Source organism: Stegastes partitus, unplaced genomic scaffold (genome assembly GCF_000690725.1).
Source record: "Stegastes partitus isolate 25-593 unplaced genomic scaffold, Stegastes_partitus-1.0.2 Scaffold885, whole genome shotgun sequence".
NCBI lineage: Eukaryota > Metazoa > Chordata > Actinopteri > Pomacentridae > Stegastes > Stegastes partitus.
Genome location: NW_007578616.1, coordinates 174,944 through 192,997, shown reverse-complemented (window position 1 = coordinate 192,997; position 18,054 = coordinate 174,944). Strand labels below are relative to the sequence as shown.

The window sequence follows — 18,054 nt, the reverse complement described above, 5'->3', positions numbered from 1 at the left end:
GGAATGTTTTCCCAGCGAGGGATCAGTAAAGTTTACCTTTAGCAGTGATTTTAAAGCACAAATGAGCACGAGGGAACCAAACTGGTCCGTTGACAAACCAGTGTGATGATGATGATAACTGACATGTTAGAGGCTGTACAGCTAACTGATTCATCGTAAACATGATCATTGCATTTCCAGTAATGCCAGAGTTGTTGGATGCGGGTGAGGTCACGGTTCTGGGAAAACCTTTTCTGACCTTCCATAGTTTTCGTAGCCAAAAGTCAAAGAAACAACCATGTGCAGAGCGGTGCTCATACATTTGTCCACATAATTATGTGGTGGAAGCTCCCCAGCCAGGTGATTAGCAGCCGGAGCAGAATGTAGGAGTTTCCTCCGAGCAAACTGAGTGGGTTTGTGCACTCTGACCTTCCTCTTCCACATCGATTTGTGCAGCGAGGATGTGAATAGCGTCGCAGCGGGGAGCACCGTGATGCTCCCACAGGCCGAGGTTAATAACCAGGCTGTGAGCCAAGCATTCAGCGTCTCCAGAGACGGCAGCAGCTCAATACGGAGCACAAGTTTGAGAGGTTCCCCTCAGAGCAGCAGCATGGACGGAGGCCAGAGTGTTTTTCAGGAATACGCCGGTGTAGCCTAAAGAAACAAATGAACTGTGCTGGGCTCTGCTGCGCTCTTGCTGCTGAATCTGTTGTTCATTGTGGGAATAATGTGTTTCCATGGTAATGTTGCTCAAGTTATTGTCATGCAGTTTCATATTTAGCCTCTGCTGCCCTCTAGGGGATTTATGGGACAAGCACAGAAGGACGAATCCTTTTTTTATACTTTTTTTCTTAAACAACGTGTAACAACTTGAGCTTAGATGTGCTCACAGCTGCCTAGAACTGCAAATAATACATGAAAAATACAATTTACTACAATCAAATCAAACACAGACGGGTTTGTTTGGCATTATTATACAATTTTTCAAAACAAAATTGCATAAAAACATAAAAATTTGACCGAATTTAATGTGATATTGGTTCTAAAATACAGGACAGTACAATTTTAAAATATAGTAAACGGTAAACATACAGCAAAAAAACATACCTGATTACCTAATACCCTCTCCATTCATTTGCAGTTCAGCCCTCTGCATCAGACAACTCCTCCACTCATATTTTTGCTCAAGTGTTTACAGTAGTATTCATTTTCTATTTAGTCTTTATTTACTTGAAAACAAATAGTAAAATTGTACATATGGAAATTTTTGTATTATCTTCTTTTTTTTTCCTGCTTGCTTTTTTGTATAGTCTTATATAATTATTTATTTTGTGTGCTTGCTGCTGTGATAAAACAGTTTCCCTTGTGAATCATTAAAGTTTATCTAGTCTATGTGGAGCTAAAAAAAAACGGCTGCAGTAACTTTTTCTGCATTAAATGTGTAATTTAGGGGAAAATAAGGCATGTTGATGGGGTTTTACAATGTGAATGAAAGGGTTTTACACTTAATTGCTATTGCCACACAGCAGGTGCAGTTTTAAATCTTTTTCTTTTCTGTTGACTGTATTATTATTATTTTATCTTTTAATGAGGAAATTAATTAAGTGGTGCGAAGAATTCCCTTTAATTACATTTCAGTGTGTAGATGTTGCTGCTTATGTACTTTTACTTTTTCTGTGCTTGTAATGGAGTATTTTTACACTCATTTATTTGTACTTTTACTGAAGTAAATCTGATTTAAATCCTAATATACACGATAAAGTAGTTGATGTGCAGCAGTGATGCTTCGGCCCGGTGGGAAACCTACGAGCTCTCTCATTGGTCAACCGCAGCATCCTTGGCTGCGATTGGTCCACCGGCGTTCCTCTCCTAAACCGTCCCGACGAGAAACACGGACGCGCACAAAGCGTGAACGTAAAGCTAATTGCATTGCGTGCTTTCTGTTAATTAACTTAATTTAGAAACGATTTTAATTGTCGTGTTTTGGCCCCGTGAGGAAGACTGAATGATTCGCTCCTGCCGCCGCTAGCTCCCGTTACTCTCGAAGGTAATTTCTCCTCTGCGCATCCTACATGATGCTCGCTAGCTGCTAACGTAGCTGCTGCTGTTAGCTTTGAATAATGCTCTTATTAGTTGATTTAACAGGTGTTTTTTGATTACTTTCCCTCTTTCAATGCGTCTTCTGGTCAACGACGTCTGCTTTTAGCTCCCTGGCTACTAAGCTAACCCACATTGGTTATGTTAGTTAGTTTAACGAGGTGCAGCTGCTGATGCTGTTTTATATGTGGACGATAAATAGACGGTTTATTTATATATTCAGCTTTTGCACGGGTTTATGATTTTATAAAGTCAGTGCTTTTGTGTGTAGATTAAAATAGGAGTCAGGGCTGAAGCTAGGTGCATTTACATCATCATAATAAAGTGTATTAAGATGGCTCTTTGTCATTAAGACCTCTTGAAAACATAAACTATGATATTCTCATGTACAGAAATGCAAGATGACTTAGAACTAAACTAAACTAATGAACACACACTACAGACTAGTGTTGTTAAGCTAAATCTAAATATATGAAACAATACCACAGCTAATAACTAAAACGTCAGGAAAGTAATGAAATAATAGACAATAGAACATGGAGCTTAAAAAGTTTTTTTTCCCCCCTGTTAATTGAAAAAATGTAAAATAAAACTATATGATGGTGTCAATACAAGGTAGTGGACAATGTGTAAAGAAGGCATGAACTTACAGGAGTGAAGTATTGTACCATATCCAACCAGAACAGGAGAAACTCTGCATTAGGATCAAGTCTTTATACGTGTCTCCAACTTCACGTCACGTTGCTGCTTCTAAACGGTTACAGAAATAAAAGGAAGCAGTACTTTATTGTACATTTAATCACTTCCACTTCCACTCCTTTTGCAGAATTGAATGAACGCTGTGTTTGCATGGAGATTTCAGCTAAAAAAAAAAGTTAAACAGTTGTCAGTGCTTTGAGCTTCACCTTGCCAAACTCCAATGGAGAGAAAAAGGTCATTTATAACAAAATAAATCAAGAGTGTTCAGTAATTGTGCGATTACATTTGTTAACCGGTTGCTCTTTGAATCCTGTGAGCAAGTCTGCATGTCAGTGAGATTCGTCTCTTAGTTGGACGTGTTGGCTCCACATATCTGCTAATGCGTCCGTTTTCCGATCAGTTGAAGTGTCTAATAATAAAGCAGGACTAAGTGCTGTTTTTTAATGCAAGGTGTTGGAGTATCTTGTATCTTGGACTACAGATAACAATTAAGCAAACAAACCATTCAAATCCTCCATAGTTTTGGTCTCTTAAGTTGCAGTGATGCTGTGGTTGAGTCCTGGTACGGTGGTTTATACTGCTGGTGTTGTATGAAAGCCTGCTTCCCATTCAATTTGTGTTTTCTTTAAAATGAACCTGTACGCAACTTTAACGCACAGCACAAGTTATTTTATGACTACTAACCGTATGTGACCTGTGGTGAGCCCTCTGCCTAACCACAGAATTCAGCACCACAGGAAATTCTGTTTTAAGGCAAAACCGTCTTTGACACAAGATTGGAAGCAGGAATCGAGGTTTCTGCTGAGAACGGTCAAGCTTGACTTGTTTAAACATGCTTTGCCGCATGTATAATTAAGGAATCCATCCATCCATCCATCCATTATCTATACACTGCTTAATCCTCACTTGGGTCATGGGGAGCTGGAGCCTGTCGACTCAGGGCGAAGGCAGGGGACACCCTGGACAGGTTAATTAAGGAATCAATCAAGTAAAACATTAGTTTAGGTTCATTTGGTGTGTTTCATTCATGTGTATACCGGTGATAACAGCTGTAACCTGATTCTTCTGTCTTGTCCACAGTCATGTCCTTCCATCAGGATCGTGGGGGTCCCAGGGGAGGGATGCCCCCCGGCCAGCACGGCTCCGCTCAGAACTACCGGCCCGCCAACCTGAGGCCGCCCCCTCCTCAGCCTCCGGTTCCCTCCTACCATTACGACCCGCAGAATCCTCCCAGTTCAGGCTACCACGGAAACAGCGGCTACATGCCTCCGCACTCCGACTTCATGCAGTACCCTCCCCCGGCGCCGTCCCAGACTCCCAATTCTCTCAACCAGTGCCCGGTGCGGCCCCCTTTCCCCAAACCTCCCGCCCGGCAAGGCTTCCCTGAACCCCCTCCCAACTTTCCACCTCCTCCCTTACCGAGCTCCACTGGCGGCCCGACTCCAGGCGCCCAGGTGTCGGCTCAGAACGCCTACCACCCTTACATGATGCCTCCTGTTCCCCCGCCGCCGATTCCTCACCCGCCGATGCCTCCCCCCATGGCGTCTCAGTCTATGAGCTACCACCCTCCGTACTCCATGAACTACCCCCATCCTCCTCACCCTCCTTTCCCGCCTCCCACCTTCAACCCCGGCTACGCCCAGAACCCCAGCCCGTTCCAGCCCGACCACAGCATCCGGCATGGCGGCCAGTACAAGTACGAGAAGCCCATGGACCACCGGCGGTCTCCAGAAAGAGGCTATCGCCACGACGACCACAGGCAGAAGTGCTACGGCTACGGTAGCCATGGTGACAGGCACAAAATGGAGTTTCCCGGTGAGAGGAAGGACCGCGGGAGGAGTCCGGACAGGCGCGGCAGGCCGGAGGGAGGACGGTACAGGTCTGAGTACGACAGAGGCCGGACTCCCCCCCGACACAGGAGCAGAGATCGCAGCAGGTACGCAGACAAAAATATCCTGAGTGACATTTTCGGTAACACGATTTCCTTCTTAATTCTCTGCCTGTGTCTGTTCACAGGGAGCGGTATCGTCACAGAGAGAGTCGGAGATCCCAGTCGCCCGACAGGCACAGAAAGAGGCCTCGAAGGTACAAGTGGGGTTCCTTGTTTATCATATCAAAGCTGTTGTGAAACACTCAAGTACTTTTTTTTTTCTTTTACTCACTTTCTAGGTCTGTTTCAGTTTGCAGTGATTCTTACAACTCCCAGAATTTTACATTTTTTGGTCTGTGTGTCACTAAATTTCAGTAGATTTAGGATTAATACAATATCTTTGCATCCTACGACTCCTGACGTACTAGAAAGAAAGAGTTTTTAAATGCTGTTCTGTTTATCTTGCCAGTCGTTTAGTTTGCATCCAGGCTGTGGCTACCAACTCCAATCGGAATAAAATAATTTCTTATTTTGGTATAAATACGGTACTGGATGTTCCGCCTGACATTAAATCATCTACTTGCTTGCGTCGTATTCGATGGTGAAGGAAGTCAGAACACAAGCGCACTTCAACGAAGCCGAGACATCGAGAGAACCCGGCATAAAATTTAGAATCGGAACATTTCCTTTAATAGCATTTATAGGAAAACCTTTCTTTCCTGGCGAACTCCCTAAATGTACTATAAGCTTCAAGCTGAAGATAAAATACTGGAATAACGATACTTAAATCATTGTTCCAGATGCTCATTTGCTCATAAAGCAGGCCTGAATGATAAAACTATTTGTGACACTTCATCAATGGCAGTTTGTTTGATAGTTTTGCTTCAAGGTGAGCTCACTCCTCTGTTCTTATAGATTTTTATTAATGTGTGTGTGTTTTAAATTGTTGTGTTAACATCACAGCTGATGGATCTCAGTAAATAGTCTAAAGTGATCAGTTTAAATTAATGCGGTTAGAGTCCAATTAGGCCTTTTTTTCTCCTTGTCTTTATTAAAAGCGAGTCTCTGAAACTGTCGAATACATAACGACGTCGACTGAAATCAGACATTGTCTTCAGCTCGGCGCTAATCGGACGTGATGAGGATCCGCTTTTACTTCCGCTCAGCTAATTGTGAACTTTCGCTTTTGCTTCTTGCAGCCGGTCGACAAGCAGAGACAGGAAGCGCGGCCGCTGGGAGGAGGAGAAGGACCGGAGGTCGGAGGGTTCGTCGGGGCCGAGCAGAGAGCGAAGCTACTCCTCCGTCCGGAGCCGAGATCCCGATGACGAGAGAGAGCGAGAGCGAGAGAGGGAACGAGAGCGAGACCGGGAGAAGGAAAAGGAGAAGGGCGATGATGAGAAGGAGGAGGAAGAGCTGCTGAAACCCGCCTGGATCCGCTGCACCCACGCCGAGAGCTACTACTCCAACGACCCCATGGATCAAGTGGTAGCGTGTTGTCTTAAATATATCTGACCTGCACTCAGGAGCTTCAGCTAAAAAAGTCCTTGTGTTCCGTTTTTAACAGTAGATTAAACGAGAGAATGACTTGTTTTGTTTACTGCATGTGACACTTTTCCATTTACTCACTTGGTATCGTTTTATTTGGCTGCCGGAGGAAACTTTTATCAAACGCATCCGTGTCGGTAAAGAGTGGGTTTAGTTTTTCGGTCTGTCAGGTGCTCAAAAGACACCTCAGTCCTCCTTCTCAAACCACCACGAGCCCTCCTGAATGCGTCAGATCTGCCGGATGGTGCCACCTCCTCTTTCTTCTCCAAAACTCTGACCTTTCCGAGCCGTCTCTCATCGCCTCCTCAGCTATTTTCCTTCCCACAAATTACACATTCTGGCAGAGGCTCGACCTGTCCGTCAGTAAAAATAAAGTGACGGTAAATGTCGAGATGGAACCCGACTTTGTTCTCCTGCCTCCTCCTACCGGCCTTTTCTGCTGCGACAGGGAGGATGACACCTTTGGGTGTCGGTTGCTGTTTTAAGAGGGTGTAAGATTGCGCTGGCGCTGAGATTGCAGGTCGCAGCGGTGCAATCACTGTCGGTCTATTTGTGATGTTGTTACAGCACCCGGGGTCTCTTTGTGCCGTTATGATCTCCGCTAATAGATTGACTTATAGAGCGACTGTCGGTTGGAGCACGTTAAAGAAACTCAAAAGCATTTGCACTTAAACTTTAACAAGTCTGGCCTCCTGGTGGCCTGTGGTTCTGAGACGTTGACGCTCTAAAAGCATAAAAATAAAAGCCCTTGAAATCATCAAAGTGCCACCTGCGCTGTGGTCAGTGCCGTTCAGTTTTAACATTTAAAATTGAAAACCTCTTGTGTTCGACCTTGTTTATTTTTAGGGAGACTCGACGGTGGTGGGCACCAGCAAACTGCGCGACCTGTACGAGCGCTTTGAGGAAGAGCTGGGAAGGAGGCAGGAGCGAGCCAAGGAGGCTCGACCCAAATGGGAGCCACCGAAGACCAAACTGGACGAGGATCCAGGTGGGTAGAATGTGTTCATTATGGTAATGCACAACTATTTTTGGCCTCCTTATTGACTGTGTGTCGTATGTTTTGTCATGTTAGTTCATTTAAAAATCAATTTTTGATACGTCAGATGTACAATTATAAAATTCTGTGACGAGAAGCAGCTGTACCTGATTTTAAAGTCGTCACCTTGTGCACTGATGCTCTGCTCCAAATGCTCCTGCAACACTTGGACCTCTCTCTGGAAGCCCTGTTCTGTATGAAGCACCATCTACAATGGGTGCTGCGTCTCCTCCACTGTATGAAAACAAGACTCCTTAATTTGAATTTTAATTATGCGAAAGATGAATACGTTTACAGGGAGCCTGATCTTGCGACCAGAGGTTTGGGGAGGGACGATCTTGTTGATGTGATCCAAAAAAAAAATCCTTAAATCATCAGATGTTTACAACAATTTCTGCTCCACCATCTCTGATTTTCCTGAAATTTTATAGCATAAAATATGGAGATTTATTAACATATTTACGACAATTTAGCTTCTTAGTTCAGGTACAAAATTGACTGCCAACCCACTTTCAGAACATTATTTTTTTCAAATTGAAATTTGAGGCTGTTTATGCTTCAATATTTTAGGAACTATTAAAGATAAAAGCCTGAAATTTACACTGTTGTTTCTCATCATGGTATTAATTCAGAATCTGTAATAATATATAAGTCGTTCAAGTAATTTCTGATTATGTGTGAGTTGAAATATTTAAAAATAATAAAGCCGCCCCATGTTTGAGCTCACATTTACAACAAAACTGATACTACAGAAGTCAGTAAGTGACATTTTCCAAAAATTATCTTGTTGCACGTCTTAATAATACAAAACAAATAGAATACTTGCTGTCATATTTCAACTCACCCCTAATCAGAGATCACGTGACCTACTCGTCCTACAGATTCTAAATCAACGGCATGATGAGAAACAGGAGTGAAAATGTCAGATTTTTATCTTTTAACAGCTCCAGAGACGTTCTTGTCCAAAAGTATCCTCAAATTTAAACGTGAGAGTCAGAATCTAAGGTCACGTCTGTGGCGTCCGGTGTGACTCGTCGCTTCTGGAAGCTCCTGAAAAACTTTTAGTAATGACAGATTCAACTTATTTCTCACCTCAGAGGGTTTCAGAAACACTTTTTTGGTGATTTAAGTTTCTAAAACCAGTCGTCGTGTTGCTCTGGTTTGAAATCTGGGAGCGTTTTGTCCAATCACATGCAACACGTTCACAACAGGAGCAGCCACTGAGCTTCCTGAATGCACCTCATACTTAAAAGACAGTTCAATGTGAAGTAATGTGGGTTCTTTTAGTTGTAACCTCACATTCCTGAAGAGCACACTCATTTCCTTCTTTTTTTTTGCTCCCAGCAGCCAGTGATTGATTCCTTAATTGGACCCTGCGTCTGCTCATACTTCTCGTTGTGTCACTGAACAACAATCAACAGTTAATGGATCCGTCGACAACCTTTTTTTTTTTTTCCGTCATTGATGCGCGTAAAAAACTCGCTGTCTTCTCAGCGGTGCGTTAGGGCGCGGCAGAGATTAAGTTAAGTGTTTATGATGTTATCTGCAGGGCTGTCAGCTTGATTGTCTGTTTCGACAGTGCAATAATATAAATCTCACTCAGGGAGATCTAATTTGCTAAATATGCTGCTCTGGGCACCGGCTTCACAATCAAGTGCTCGAGTTAAAACAAAAACAAACCAAAAAAAAAAAAAAAAAACGCTGATAAGAATTGAAGACTTTGCTTAGCTAAGAGCCACAAACCATTCAGCTGAGTGGTAATTATAATCCTCGCTTTGGTGCGAGGTTCTCCTCTCGGTGAGGGAGGACGACAAGCGAGGGGAAGGAAACATGAGTGCCAGCTGTCAACGCTGGCAACCGCGCTGCTCTTTTAATCTCGTGGATGCGTTTAAGTCTGCGGTTGGCACGAAAATGAGGACTTGTAAAGGAGGGGAACGTTCAAACGGCGGATCCACCGGCGTGAGTCAAACTGTTTGTTTGCCGAAAGAAGCATTAGGTAACAGATCTTAAACTGTGCTGCATCATCAGCATAGTGTGGGTGATTATTCTTCTGCGAGAGCTGGCAGAGTCAGAGTGCACACACTTTGAAAACATTTTGACAGATTGCTTTACCGGGTACTTTATGTTGTGTAATACTTTGCGAGAGCACAGCTGAGCGCGGCGGCTTAACCACTCGACCAGCTCCGCCTCAGCGAATTAGGTTTTAGTCGTCAGCCGCGGCGACGTCGTGATGATTAAAGACCCCGTTGCACTTTGGTTTTTTTCAGGCGACAGCAGCAGTGACTCAGAGTGTGAGTCAGACGGCGAAGGAAGCACCTGCTCCAGCAGCTCTGACTCAGAGGTTTTTGATGTTATTGCTGAGATCAAGAGAAAAAAAGCTCATCCCGACCGGCTGCACGAGGAGCTGTGGTACAACGATCCGGGACAGGTTGGTCCGCCTTAACCGAGACACGCTGCTCCGTCTTCTTCGTTTGTGTTCTGTGGTTCTGAGCAGTCGTGACTAAACGAGACCACACATTAGAAACTATCAACTTAAGCTACAGCAATAAAACAATTAATAGTCAATTAATACAGTCATCTAGCAACTTTCCTGTAATAAAGAAAGTCTAAATTCTCTAATTCCAGCTTCTTAAATGGTTTCCAAACTTCTCTGTGATGTTAAACTGAAAGTCTTTGGATTCAACAAGACATTTGAGGACTTTGGGAAACATTTTTACACACACTACCTAACAGTTAATCGAGGAAACAATCTACAAATAACCAATAAAGATAATTGTAAGTTGCAGACAAGTAACGCTGACACTTTAGCAAAAACTTTTGTTCTGCCTGTCAACAGCTGAGATGTTCACAATCAATCATATTTTACACAAAGCTAAATAAAAGTAAATTCCAATTGAGAAAGTCATCACAAGCTGCATCAAAAGTCTGCAGAGAGAATCAGGGGAATGTCTTTACAGTATTTCGTGGCTGTTGAGCTCAAACTTGTGAAACTATTTCACCGTATACAAACAGACCAACGTTATTGTCTCTGTAGCAGTTCTGCTAGCTTTGCTGTATTCATGAGCCAAAATGGTGTCCCATGTAGTCAGAAATGTAACACCTGACCACACGGTTAGTTAAGACCACAATTCACAGAATAACCCACAATGAAAATAGTTGTTAGCTGCAGCTCAAGTAACGTTAACAAAACATTTGGCCAACAGCTGAAATTTTTTTTACATCTGACTTTATACGTGATTTAGAGAAAACGCATATAAATTCCAACATTCTGGCATCTGATCCTGCCAGAAATGAACTCTGGATATTCCAGTTTGTGGCGCTAATATTAAGTCTAATCATTTACCAAATAATGCAAATAAATATGTTTTTTAAGGCCGTAACTGTTGTTCTAATATTTAAGCCATTTTTTCCCCCAAGTTAATCTTAAAATGAACGACTAGAGGTCAAAGTAAGTTTGTGTAGAAATAAAGTCTGTTGTTGAAGAGGATCCTAAAACAAATGGTTCTACAATGAAGTAAAAAAAGCTTAAAAGCAGGGTATACTTTATTATAATCATCTGCAGTATGTCGTGATAGTTACGTACTGAAAAGAAAAAAAACACTAAATGATGTTAAAATATTTTAGATTTGCCCAGTGAGGGATCGATAACCCAAAAAGTAGGAATTCATCAATAAATGCACCGTCTTTAAAATGCAAAATTAACTTAAGACTTTAAAAGAGGTGAAATAAATTAGTGACGAGATTATGCGAATGTGTATGCAGTATTTATAAGACACAACCTTTAATTAATCAACAAATAAAGTGAATTGTGCTAAATATCTTGTTATAATAAAGCCTGTAGGTGGTTTTAATGTTGTGGCCGTTTAGTGTAAATACACAAAATCTGTAGTTTTGTTTATTATTAATGATACAACACATCATATTACAATTTAAAGCCTTTTAATATTTGATCAAGCAAATCACTCCAGTAAATATCTCTAACTACATATATAATATAACGACATAACTTGTATGAAAAGTATTGAAAACCCAAAGTGGAAACGGTTTATCTGTGACTCATTTCTATGTGTGATCCAAACGCTGTCGCAGAGAGAAAAACTCCAAACTTTAAACTCCGGCGAAGAAACAAAAGGTCGGCGGTTTGGAGATGTGAAATGTTGAGCAGCTCCCCCCCTCCTCCATGTGCTGCACGCGGCAAGCGAAGCAGTTGTGTGTCTGATTTACGTATTTTCTCTCTGTCCAGATGAATGATGGTCCCCTGTGTAAGTGCAGTGCCAAGGCCAGACGTACAGGGATCCGCCACAGCATCTACCCGGGGGAGGAGGTATGACACGCCGTGAATAAATCACCCTTTCATAACCTTGAAGTTGTGCCACACAGGGGCAAGGGTATTATTCTAGTCGGCCTAAATGTATTCTCTCCGCAGAGGCCGTTTTCTGTTGCGTTTAAAAGGACAATAAGTGGGATTTGTATCCTCTTAGAGAAGCAAAAGATGACATCACATCTGTAGAAATTCGACAGGAGAGCTGATTTGTCTCAGTGACTCATTGATTTTTTTTTTTTTTTTTTTTTTTTTTTCTTGCAAGATGCCAAAGAAATCTGTGTTTCTTGTGTTTTGGAACAATAACTCCCACACAGCAGCATCTTCAGCTGACCGGTGGAACATATTTTAGCTGTTATGATGGAAACTTGTGTGTTTTTCTTTTTGCGAGGATGGAATGAATCGTTAACGAGGTCCTTGTCAATCTATGGTGTCATTTACATAATCCTCCCCCCCTCCCCCTCTGTTTTTACTCACCTTTACAGGCATGTAAATATTACTTTAAGGTCATTTTCCATCTTTAAAAATCAATGCTGGTGGACAAACAAACAAGGCTCGCCCCCTCGTTAGTCGATTAATTCGCTAATTGCCTGTTTTGGGTCAATTATTTGTCATATGACTCGTTATTGCTGTGTATATAGACAGTACAATTAGACTCATTCCAGGTCTCATTAAAGGTGCCGATTAAGTTTTTAATCATCGGCCACACCAGGAGCTTGTGTTTTCCTGTTCTGTGCTTAACAAAGCCCCCCTGCGTTAATCTGAGGAGGTGATGAGTGATTTAAATCCTTTAAGGAGTCGATCAGCAGCAAAATTAATCGTTAACTACATCAGTAATAAGTCGGTGAAGTCATTTTTCAAGCAGTTTTTCCAGTTCCCAGCTTCTCAACTGTGGGAATTTGCAGCTTTTTTTGGTTTTATAACACCGAAAACTATAAATGTTTAACCAAATAACAACTGGGACGTGCGTTTGTTTTATAAGCTAACAATTAATCTCGTAAATAAGCAGCAAGTTGTTAATGAAAACAGTCATTAGGGAGGTAATTTAAAACAATTTGCTTAACTTTTAGACCTTTTTCTATATGTTTAACAAACAGTTTTTAACCAGTTAGTGTTGGCTAAACAATTAACTCTGACTTATAGAACAGACAAAAACAAACATCAGGTTACTTGAATTGTAAAAACATTAGCAAAAAACACCCGAATTTGAAACTGCTTTCAACAATTGTGCCGACAAAATCCAAAGTATTGAACGCAGCAAATGACCTGCAGTGTAGTTTCACAGTAGTTTTATATCCTCATATCTGATCTACATGATGGAGTGACACGTGCTGTAGTTAATCGAGCAGCTGAGGTGCACAAATACTGTTGCAGCAACTTTATCGGTCCAGGATATCGTAGGTACTCACTGCTATCCTTAAAAATATATTTATACGCATCATTAATACACTTCACTTTAGTTTGGATGTTGTTGGAGGCATCTAATCAGAGTCCTGCTGCTCCTGAACGTCAGCATTGTTAGCATTCGACAGTCCTAATTTAGCGCTAGCATGAGCCTCAGGTAGCTAGGCACCTTTTTCACAACTTTCTGCTGCGGAGTTCATCAACGCGACTGCCACAGGTTGCAGTTAAATATCAGGACGGTGCGCTCGTTTTGTGCAACCTTTGCTGGCGGTCAGCAAACACACCTGTAACTCCATCTCAGTAAACAGTAAGAGGCTCCACCTGGTGGCGCAACCAGGTACTACAGCTAGCCTGCAGCACGTTTTCTGACGTGCGTGCCCCTCGTCTTCTGCCTGATCAGTTCATATATTTTTCATCTGTGAAGTTATTAAGTGCAGTTAATCAATTAACACCTCTTGAAGTGTTGGAAATTGTAGTCGAGTGTATGTTTAGGAAGGTCATGTTCACTATATCTTTATATTTATTTGAAAGATATGCTGAAATATACAGTTATAAGAGCTAAAATATAGTGTTGGTGCATATTTAGATCAACTTTTTGCTCATTAAATCGATGTATGAAGTCTCAAACGATAAAGACATTCTGTGAACCCTCCATGCGTCATAGCAGCCTCAAGATTCAGATCTCAAGACTAAATCACAGATTGTACGGGGTTTGAATGTAAACAAAAGGATGCGACGACGATCGCACGCAATGTGGCGACGCGGCTCGTGACAGAAGGTGATAATCGGGTGATAATCAAACTTTGGGAAGACGTGACGAACGCCGGGTGGGATGAATAACAATAATAATCTAATTCAGGTCGGTGCTTTCTGCGACAACTTCAGCTCAGTTTGTTGCAGGCGACTCGGTTTGGCGTGCAATAAATCTACAAGTTTTCCTCTCCTCAAATGTGTCGTGATTACTTAGTGTTAGAATAATTCATGGGATGTGGTAGTTAGTTTAGAAATTCACCACACTAGTCTAAAGTAACTGAGTTTTTTTGTGTCTTTTTGCAGCCTGTGAAACAGTGTCGTCCGATGAACAACAACGCTGGAAAACTGTTCCACTACAGGATCACCGTGTCTCCTCCCACCAACTTCCTGGTAGGCTTTTGTCTCTTTTCTAAGATTATTAAAAAGTCTCAGTACAAATAACATTATCAGCCTTTTTAATGCACAACCCGCCAGTCAAACACTGTGAAAGGATTGTGTAAATTACTTTTCAGGGTGATGCCGGTCATCGGTAATTGAGAAAGGTCAAAAAATTGAAATTTGGAACAGATAATTTACCAGCATGTGTCATAATTACAGTTCTTCATTGATAAGGGAGCCGATAACAGAATATGTAAAATAGAAAATAGATCTATTTCCTTAATATTTCTCTGTTCTATCACTTTTATCGCCCCCTAAGATCCAGATCTTAAAGTGTTATAATTTTTTTCTACTTTCAGGTTAATCATGTGGCTGCCTTCTAACTTAGCCGCCAGCCGTTAGCATAGCTTTAGCCACTGTCAGAGGAGCTAATATGCTGATTTGTGGCTGCCTTCTAGCTTAGCCGCCAGCTGTTAGCTTAGTTTTAGCTGTTGTGAGAGGAGCCAATATACTGATTTGTGGCTGCCTTCTAACTTAACCACCAGCCCTTCGCTTCGCCTTAGCCACTTTGTGAGGAGCTAATATACTGGTTTGTGGCTGCCTTCTAACTTAGCCATTAGCTGTTAGCTTAGCCTTAGCCACTGTGAGGGTAGCTAACTTCCTGGTTTGTGTTTTTTGTCCAGTTCTTGCTGCTTGGGAGACATTTCTGACACAACAAACCTGAAGTAGCGCATTTAATTGATCAATAATCGGCCAACAATTTACTGATAATTGGGAAAATGACAAATATCAGCCACAGTAACAATGCTTCTAACATCAGACTGTTTTTCTGTAACCTTTAGCAGGTTTTCTGTTGCAATGCGTGAGCATAAATGTGTGATTTTGTCCCATTTCTGTACATAATAACTGTATTCATGTTGCGGGTTCTGTATCTCTGCTACATTCTGACTGTTCTCTGTTCCAGACCGACCGGCCGACGGTGATCGAGTACGATGACCACGAGTACCTGTTCGAAGGCTTCTCCCTCTTCTCCCACACCCCCCTCACTAACGTAAGCCTTCTCTGAATTGTCGGCGGTGCAAGACATGAATTTTACACCACGGCGGCTTCACTTGTCTTTTTCTTTTTTTGACAGTTACAGTGGGTGTCACTGTACAGTCATTTCTCTCAGTTACGCTTTTTTTTTTTTTCCACATTTCATGCCGTTGTTATTTATTCAGTTGCTTGGAGTTTCTTTCTTTCTTTCTTTCTTTTTTTTGGAAGGCAAGTGTCACGCTGAGCTTTTTCTCTATTTTATTTGTAAGTGTCACGTTAAACCTCCCCAAAGGTGAAACAAACAACGGCTGCTCGCAACCTTTTCCGCCTTCAGGGAGTCGTTTCATACTCGAATACAGGTGCGTCTATCAGCCCGAAGACTTCAAGCTCGTCTGATAGGAAAACTTAAATATTTAAAGCTACAGTAAGTAACGCATCCCACAAGCTTTTTTTTATTATATTAGTTATAGTTCATTTTATATCAGCATTCAATAAATAGAAAAAACTCTGTTATTTATACAGTTCTGCCCAAACCTACAACTTCTCGCGCCGCCAAACCATCCAGATGATCGGCGCTCTTTGTGGTTTCCATCCTCCCACATTTTCATTATTCTGTGTTTCCGCATGTCCACATATTTGTTCGCTGCCTTGTTGAGCTGGTGCGTTTGATGGTGTTTGTCTTATGTTGGTGCATATTGGCTTTGAACAGGATGTTTCTGGCGCATATTTGTGTGTTTATTTGTGTTGTTTTAACCTTTATTTAACCGGAATAGAACTGGCCATTAGGATACGCCATTATAATGCAGCAAAATAAAAAAGTTAGCAACGCGCGTTGAAACGACACAAAACAAAATCCAGTCCCGGAATCACAATTGCTATGTTCAGTTGCATGTCTTTACATCAGAGCTTTGAACTCTAGCAGGGAGACAAAATCATTAAGCTGTAGCGCGTCTATGAGATGTTTTACCTCGTTGTTATGTCCTCGCGGCGTCTTTACAGGCTGCAAGACGTCAACGAATGACAATTGCAAAAACACAAATTTAGATTTTCTGAGTTTCATATATGACAAATCTAAGGAACCAATCATGTTAACTTGCTTGTTTTGGGCTTTCTGTATCAATATTCTTGTTCAGAGTTGGTTCTAGTTTGAATAATTTGCTCCAGTATTACAACTTGTGTGTCAAAAAGTAGTTAAACAGTGAGCTTTTGTGCTCGAGTGCCTTAAGTGAGGAGCTTTGGGTCAAAAGAAGAGCTTTTTTCATCATAGACCTGCACTTTCTAGAGGTACCAACAGTGTAGAGTTACATTTGAGCCACTCTAAGGCAGAAAGTTATTATTATTTTCATGGAAATATCTCTAAATATGTAGCTTTCATCCACAGAGAAGAGTTTTAGGGTTTAATCAGCGACCGGGGAGGAACTTTAATACGAGATGTTCCATCTCAAATCATCAGGAACCTTCTGCTCGGACGTCTCCTTGCTTGAAACTTTTTGTATTTAAATCATAAACTGTGTATATTTAAAATGCTGTCTTTGACGTTTTAGATTGATGTACGCATCCATTTCCGAGATATTTGAAATTAAAGAAAAATCTTGTATCTCACTTTCAGCACATTATTTTGTGTGCGACAAATTTCAGGAGCTATTGAAGATAAAGCCTGAAGTTTTCACCGTTATTTCTCATCATTCTCAATCAGTTATGAAGGTTCTAGTAATATTATATATTTCTGTTGTATTACTGTGACAGAAAACTACACGTGGTTCAGAAAATCTCACTAGTTGGCTTCTGCTTTATCAATTTTTTTTGTAAATGTGTGCGCAAAGATGGAAGTTTTCATGGCAGATTCCATTTTATTTTTCCATATTTTAGCTCTCACATAATTAGAGATTATTTAATGTACTTGTACCATATTGCAGATTCTTGATTAAATACATGATGGAGTAGAAAAAGTTAAAATTTCAGGTTTTTACCGTAAATAACTCAAATAGCTTCAAACTTCAGGTGTGACAAAATGTGCTGAAAGTGGGTCGACCTGCAATTTAAAAAAAAAATAAATCTCACCAAGAATTCGATTTTTCAAGCAAAAATTTCACAAATATGTTCAGAAATATTCACATTTTCTTGCTATAAAAACTTCAATCCACTCACAGGTCGAGGTTGAGCAGAAATTAGTCTAAAAATTTTACTGATTTAAGATGGAACGCGTCTTTTAGCATTACGCCATAATGATATTTTCAAAATCCAGGGTTAAACACAGCTGCAAAAAGAAAAAACCAGCATGCTGTTGTAGCCTCCTAGTTTAGCCACTCGGTAGCTCTTCAGTTTGATTTGATTTCACCTGAAGGTTTCTCTCGGATCCGTCGGGCAGATTCATTAATAACTAACTGATAAAAAGCCAGACGTGTGACTCTGTGTTCGTTTAAACATTCGTCCTCTTATTGTATCATCAGAAGTCTCTTTATCCGTTTCGGTTACACGGCCCGGTCCCGGTATTCCTCCCACGTCCGCTGCGATTTCTGTTATGCGAGCCTGCAAACATGGAGGTCTGCCATGCAAAGGACCCACGTGGCGATCGGTTCCATTACCTCTCCCCGCTCGCGGGACCAACTGCTGCTCGCCGCGGCTTTCGTTTGGCCGTCGCGCGACGCCGTCCTCCTCCTCCTCCTACACGCCTGTTGAGGCAACATATATATCATCTTTGTCAGGGTGAAGAATCCCTCCCCCCTTCGGCTTCAAAAATAACTTCAGAAATCGGCTTTTTGGCTTTCCGGGTCGACTTCTTTGTTGCCTGGACAAAGTGCTCGCCTCTCGCTGGGCTGACCTTGTCACAGAGTCCTCTCCCGCACTTTTGAAGGCCCATCAGTGGCTGTCAAACATTAGAGAGGTCGCGGTTTGAAAGGCGCCGCTCTTTCTGTAGCCGTGCCTCACTTTTATCCC

General features: G+C 41.7%; 1 protein-coding gene across 1 annotated transcript in view; it reads left to right on the top strand.

Moving 5' to 3' along the window:
- The first annotated feature begins 1,856 nt into the window (after nucleotides 1-1,856).
- drosha (drosha ribonuclease III) overlaps nucleotides 1,857-18,054 on the top strand; it is a 119,231-nt gene continuing 103,033 nt past the window's right edge. Inside the window, exons 1-9 of the mRNA XM_008293411.1 lie at nucleotides 1,857-2,026; nucleotides 3,856-4,711; nucleotides 4,792-4,860; nucleotides 5,845-6,130; nucleotides 7,037-7,178; nucleotides 9,494-9,654; nucleotides 11,470-11,550; nucleotides 14,008-14,094; nucleotides 15,047-15,133. Coding sequence (XP_008291633.1) covers nucleotides 3,858-4,711; nucleotides 4,792-4,860; nucleotides 5,845-6,130; nucleotides 7,037-7,178; nucleotides 9,494-9,654; nucleotides 11,470-11,550; nucleotides 14,008-14,094; nucleotides 15,047-15,133 — 1,767 coding nt within the window. The 5' untranslated portion in view covers nucleotides 1,857-2,026; nucleotides 3,856-3,857. The remainder of the gene's footprint in view (nucleotides 2,027-3,855; nucleotides 4,712-4,791; nucleotides 4,861-5,844; nucleotides 6,131-7,036; nucleotides 7,179-9,493; nucleotides 9,655-11,469; nucleotides 11,551-14,007; nucleotides 14,095-15,046; nucleotides 15,134-18,054) is intronic.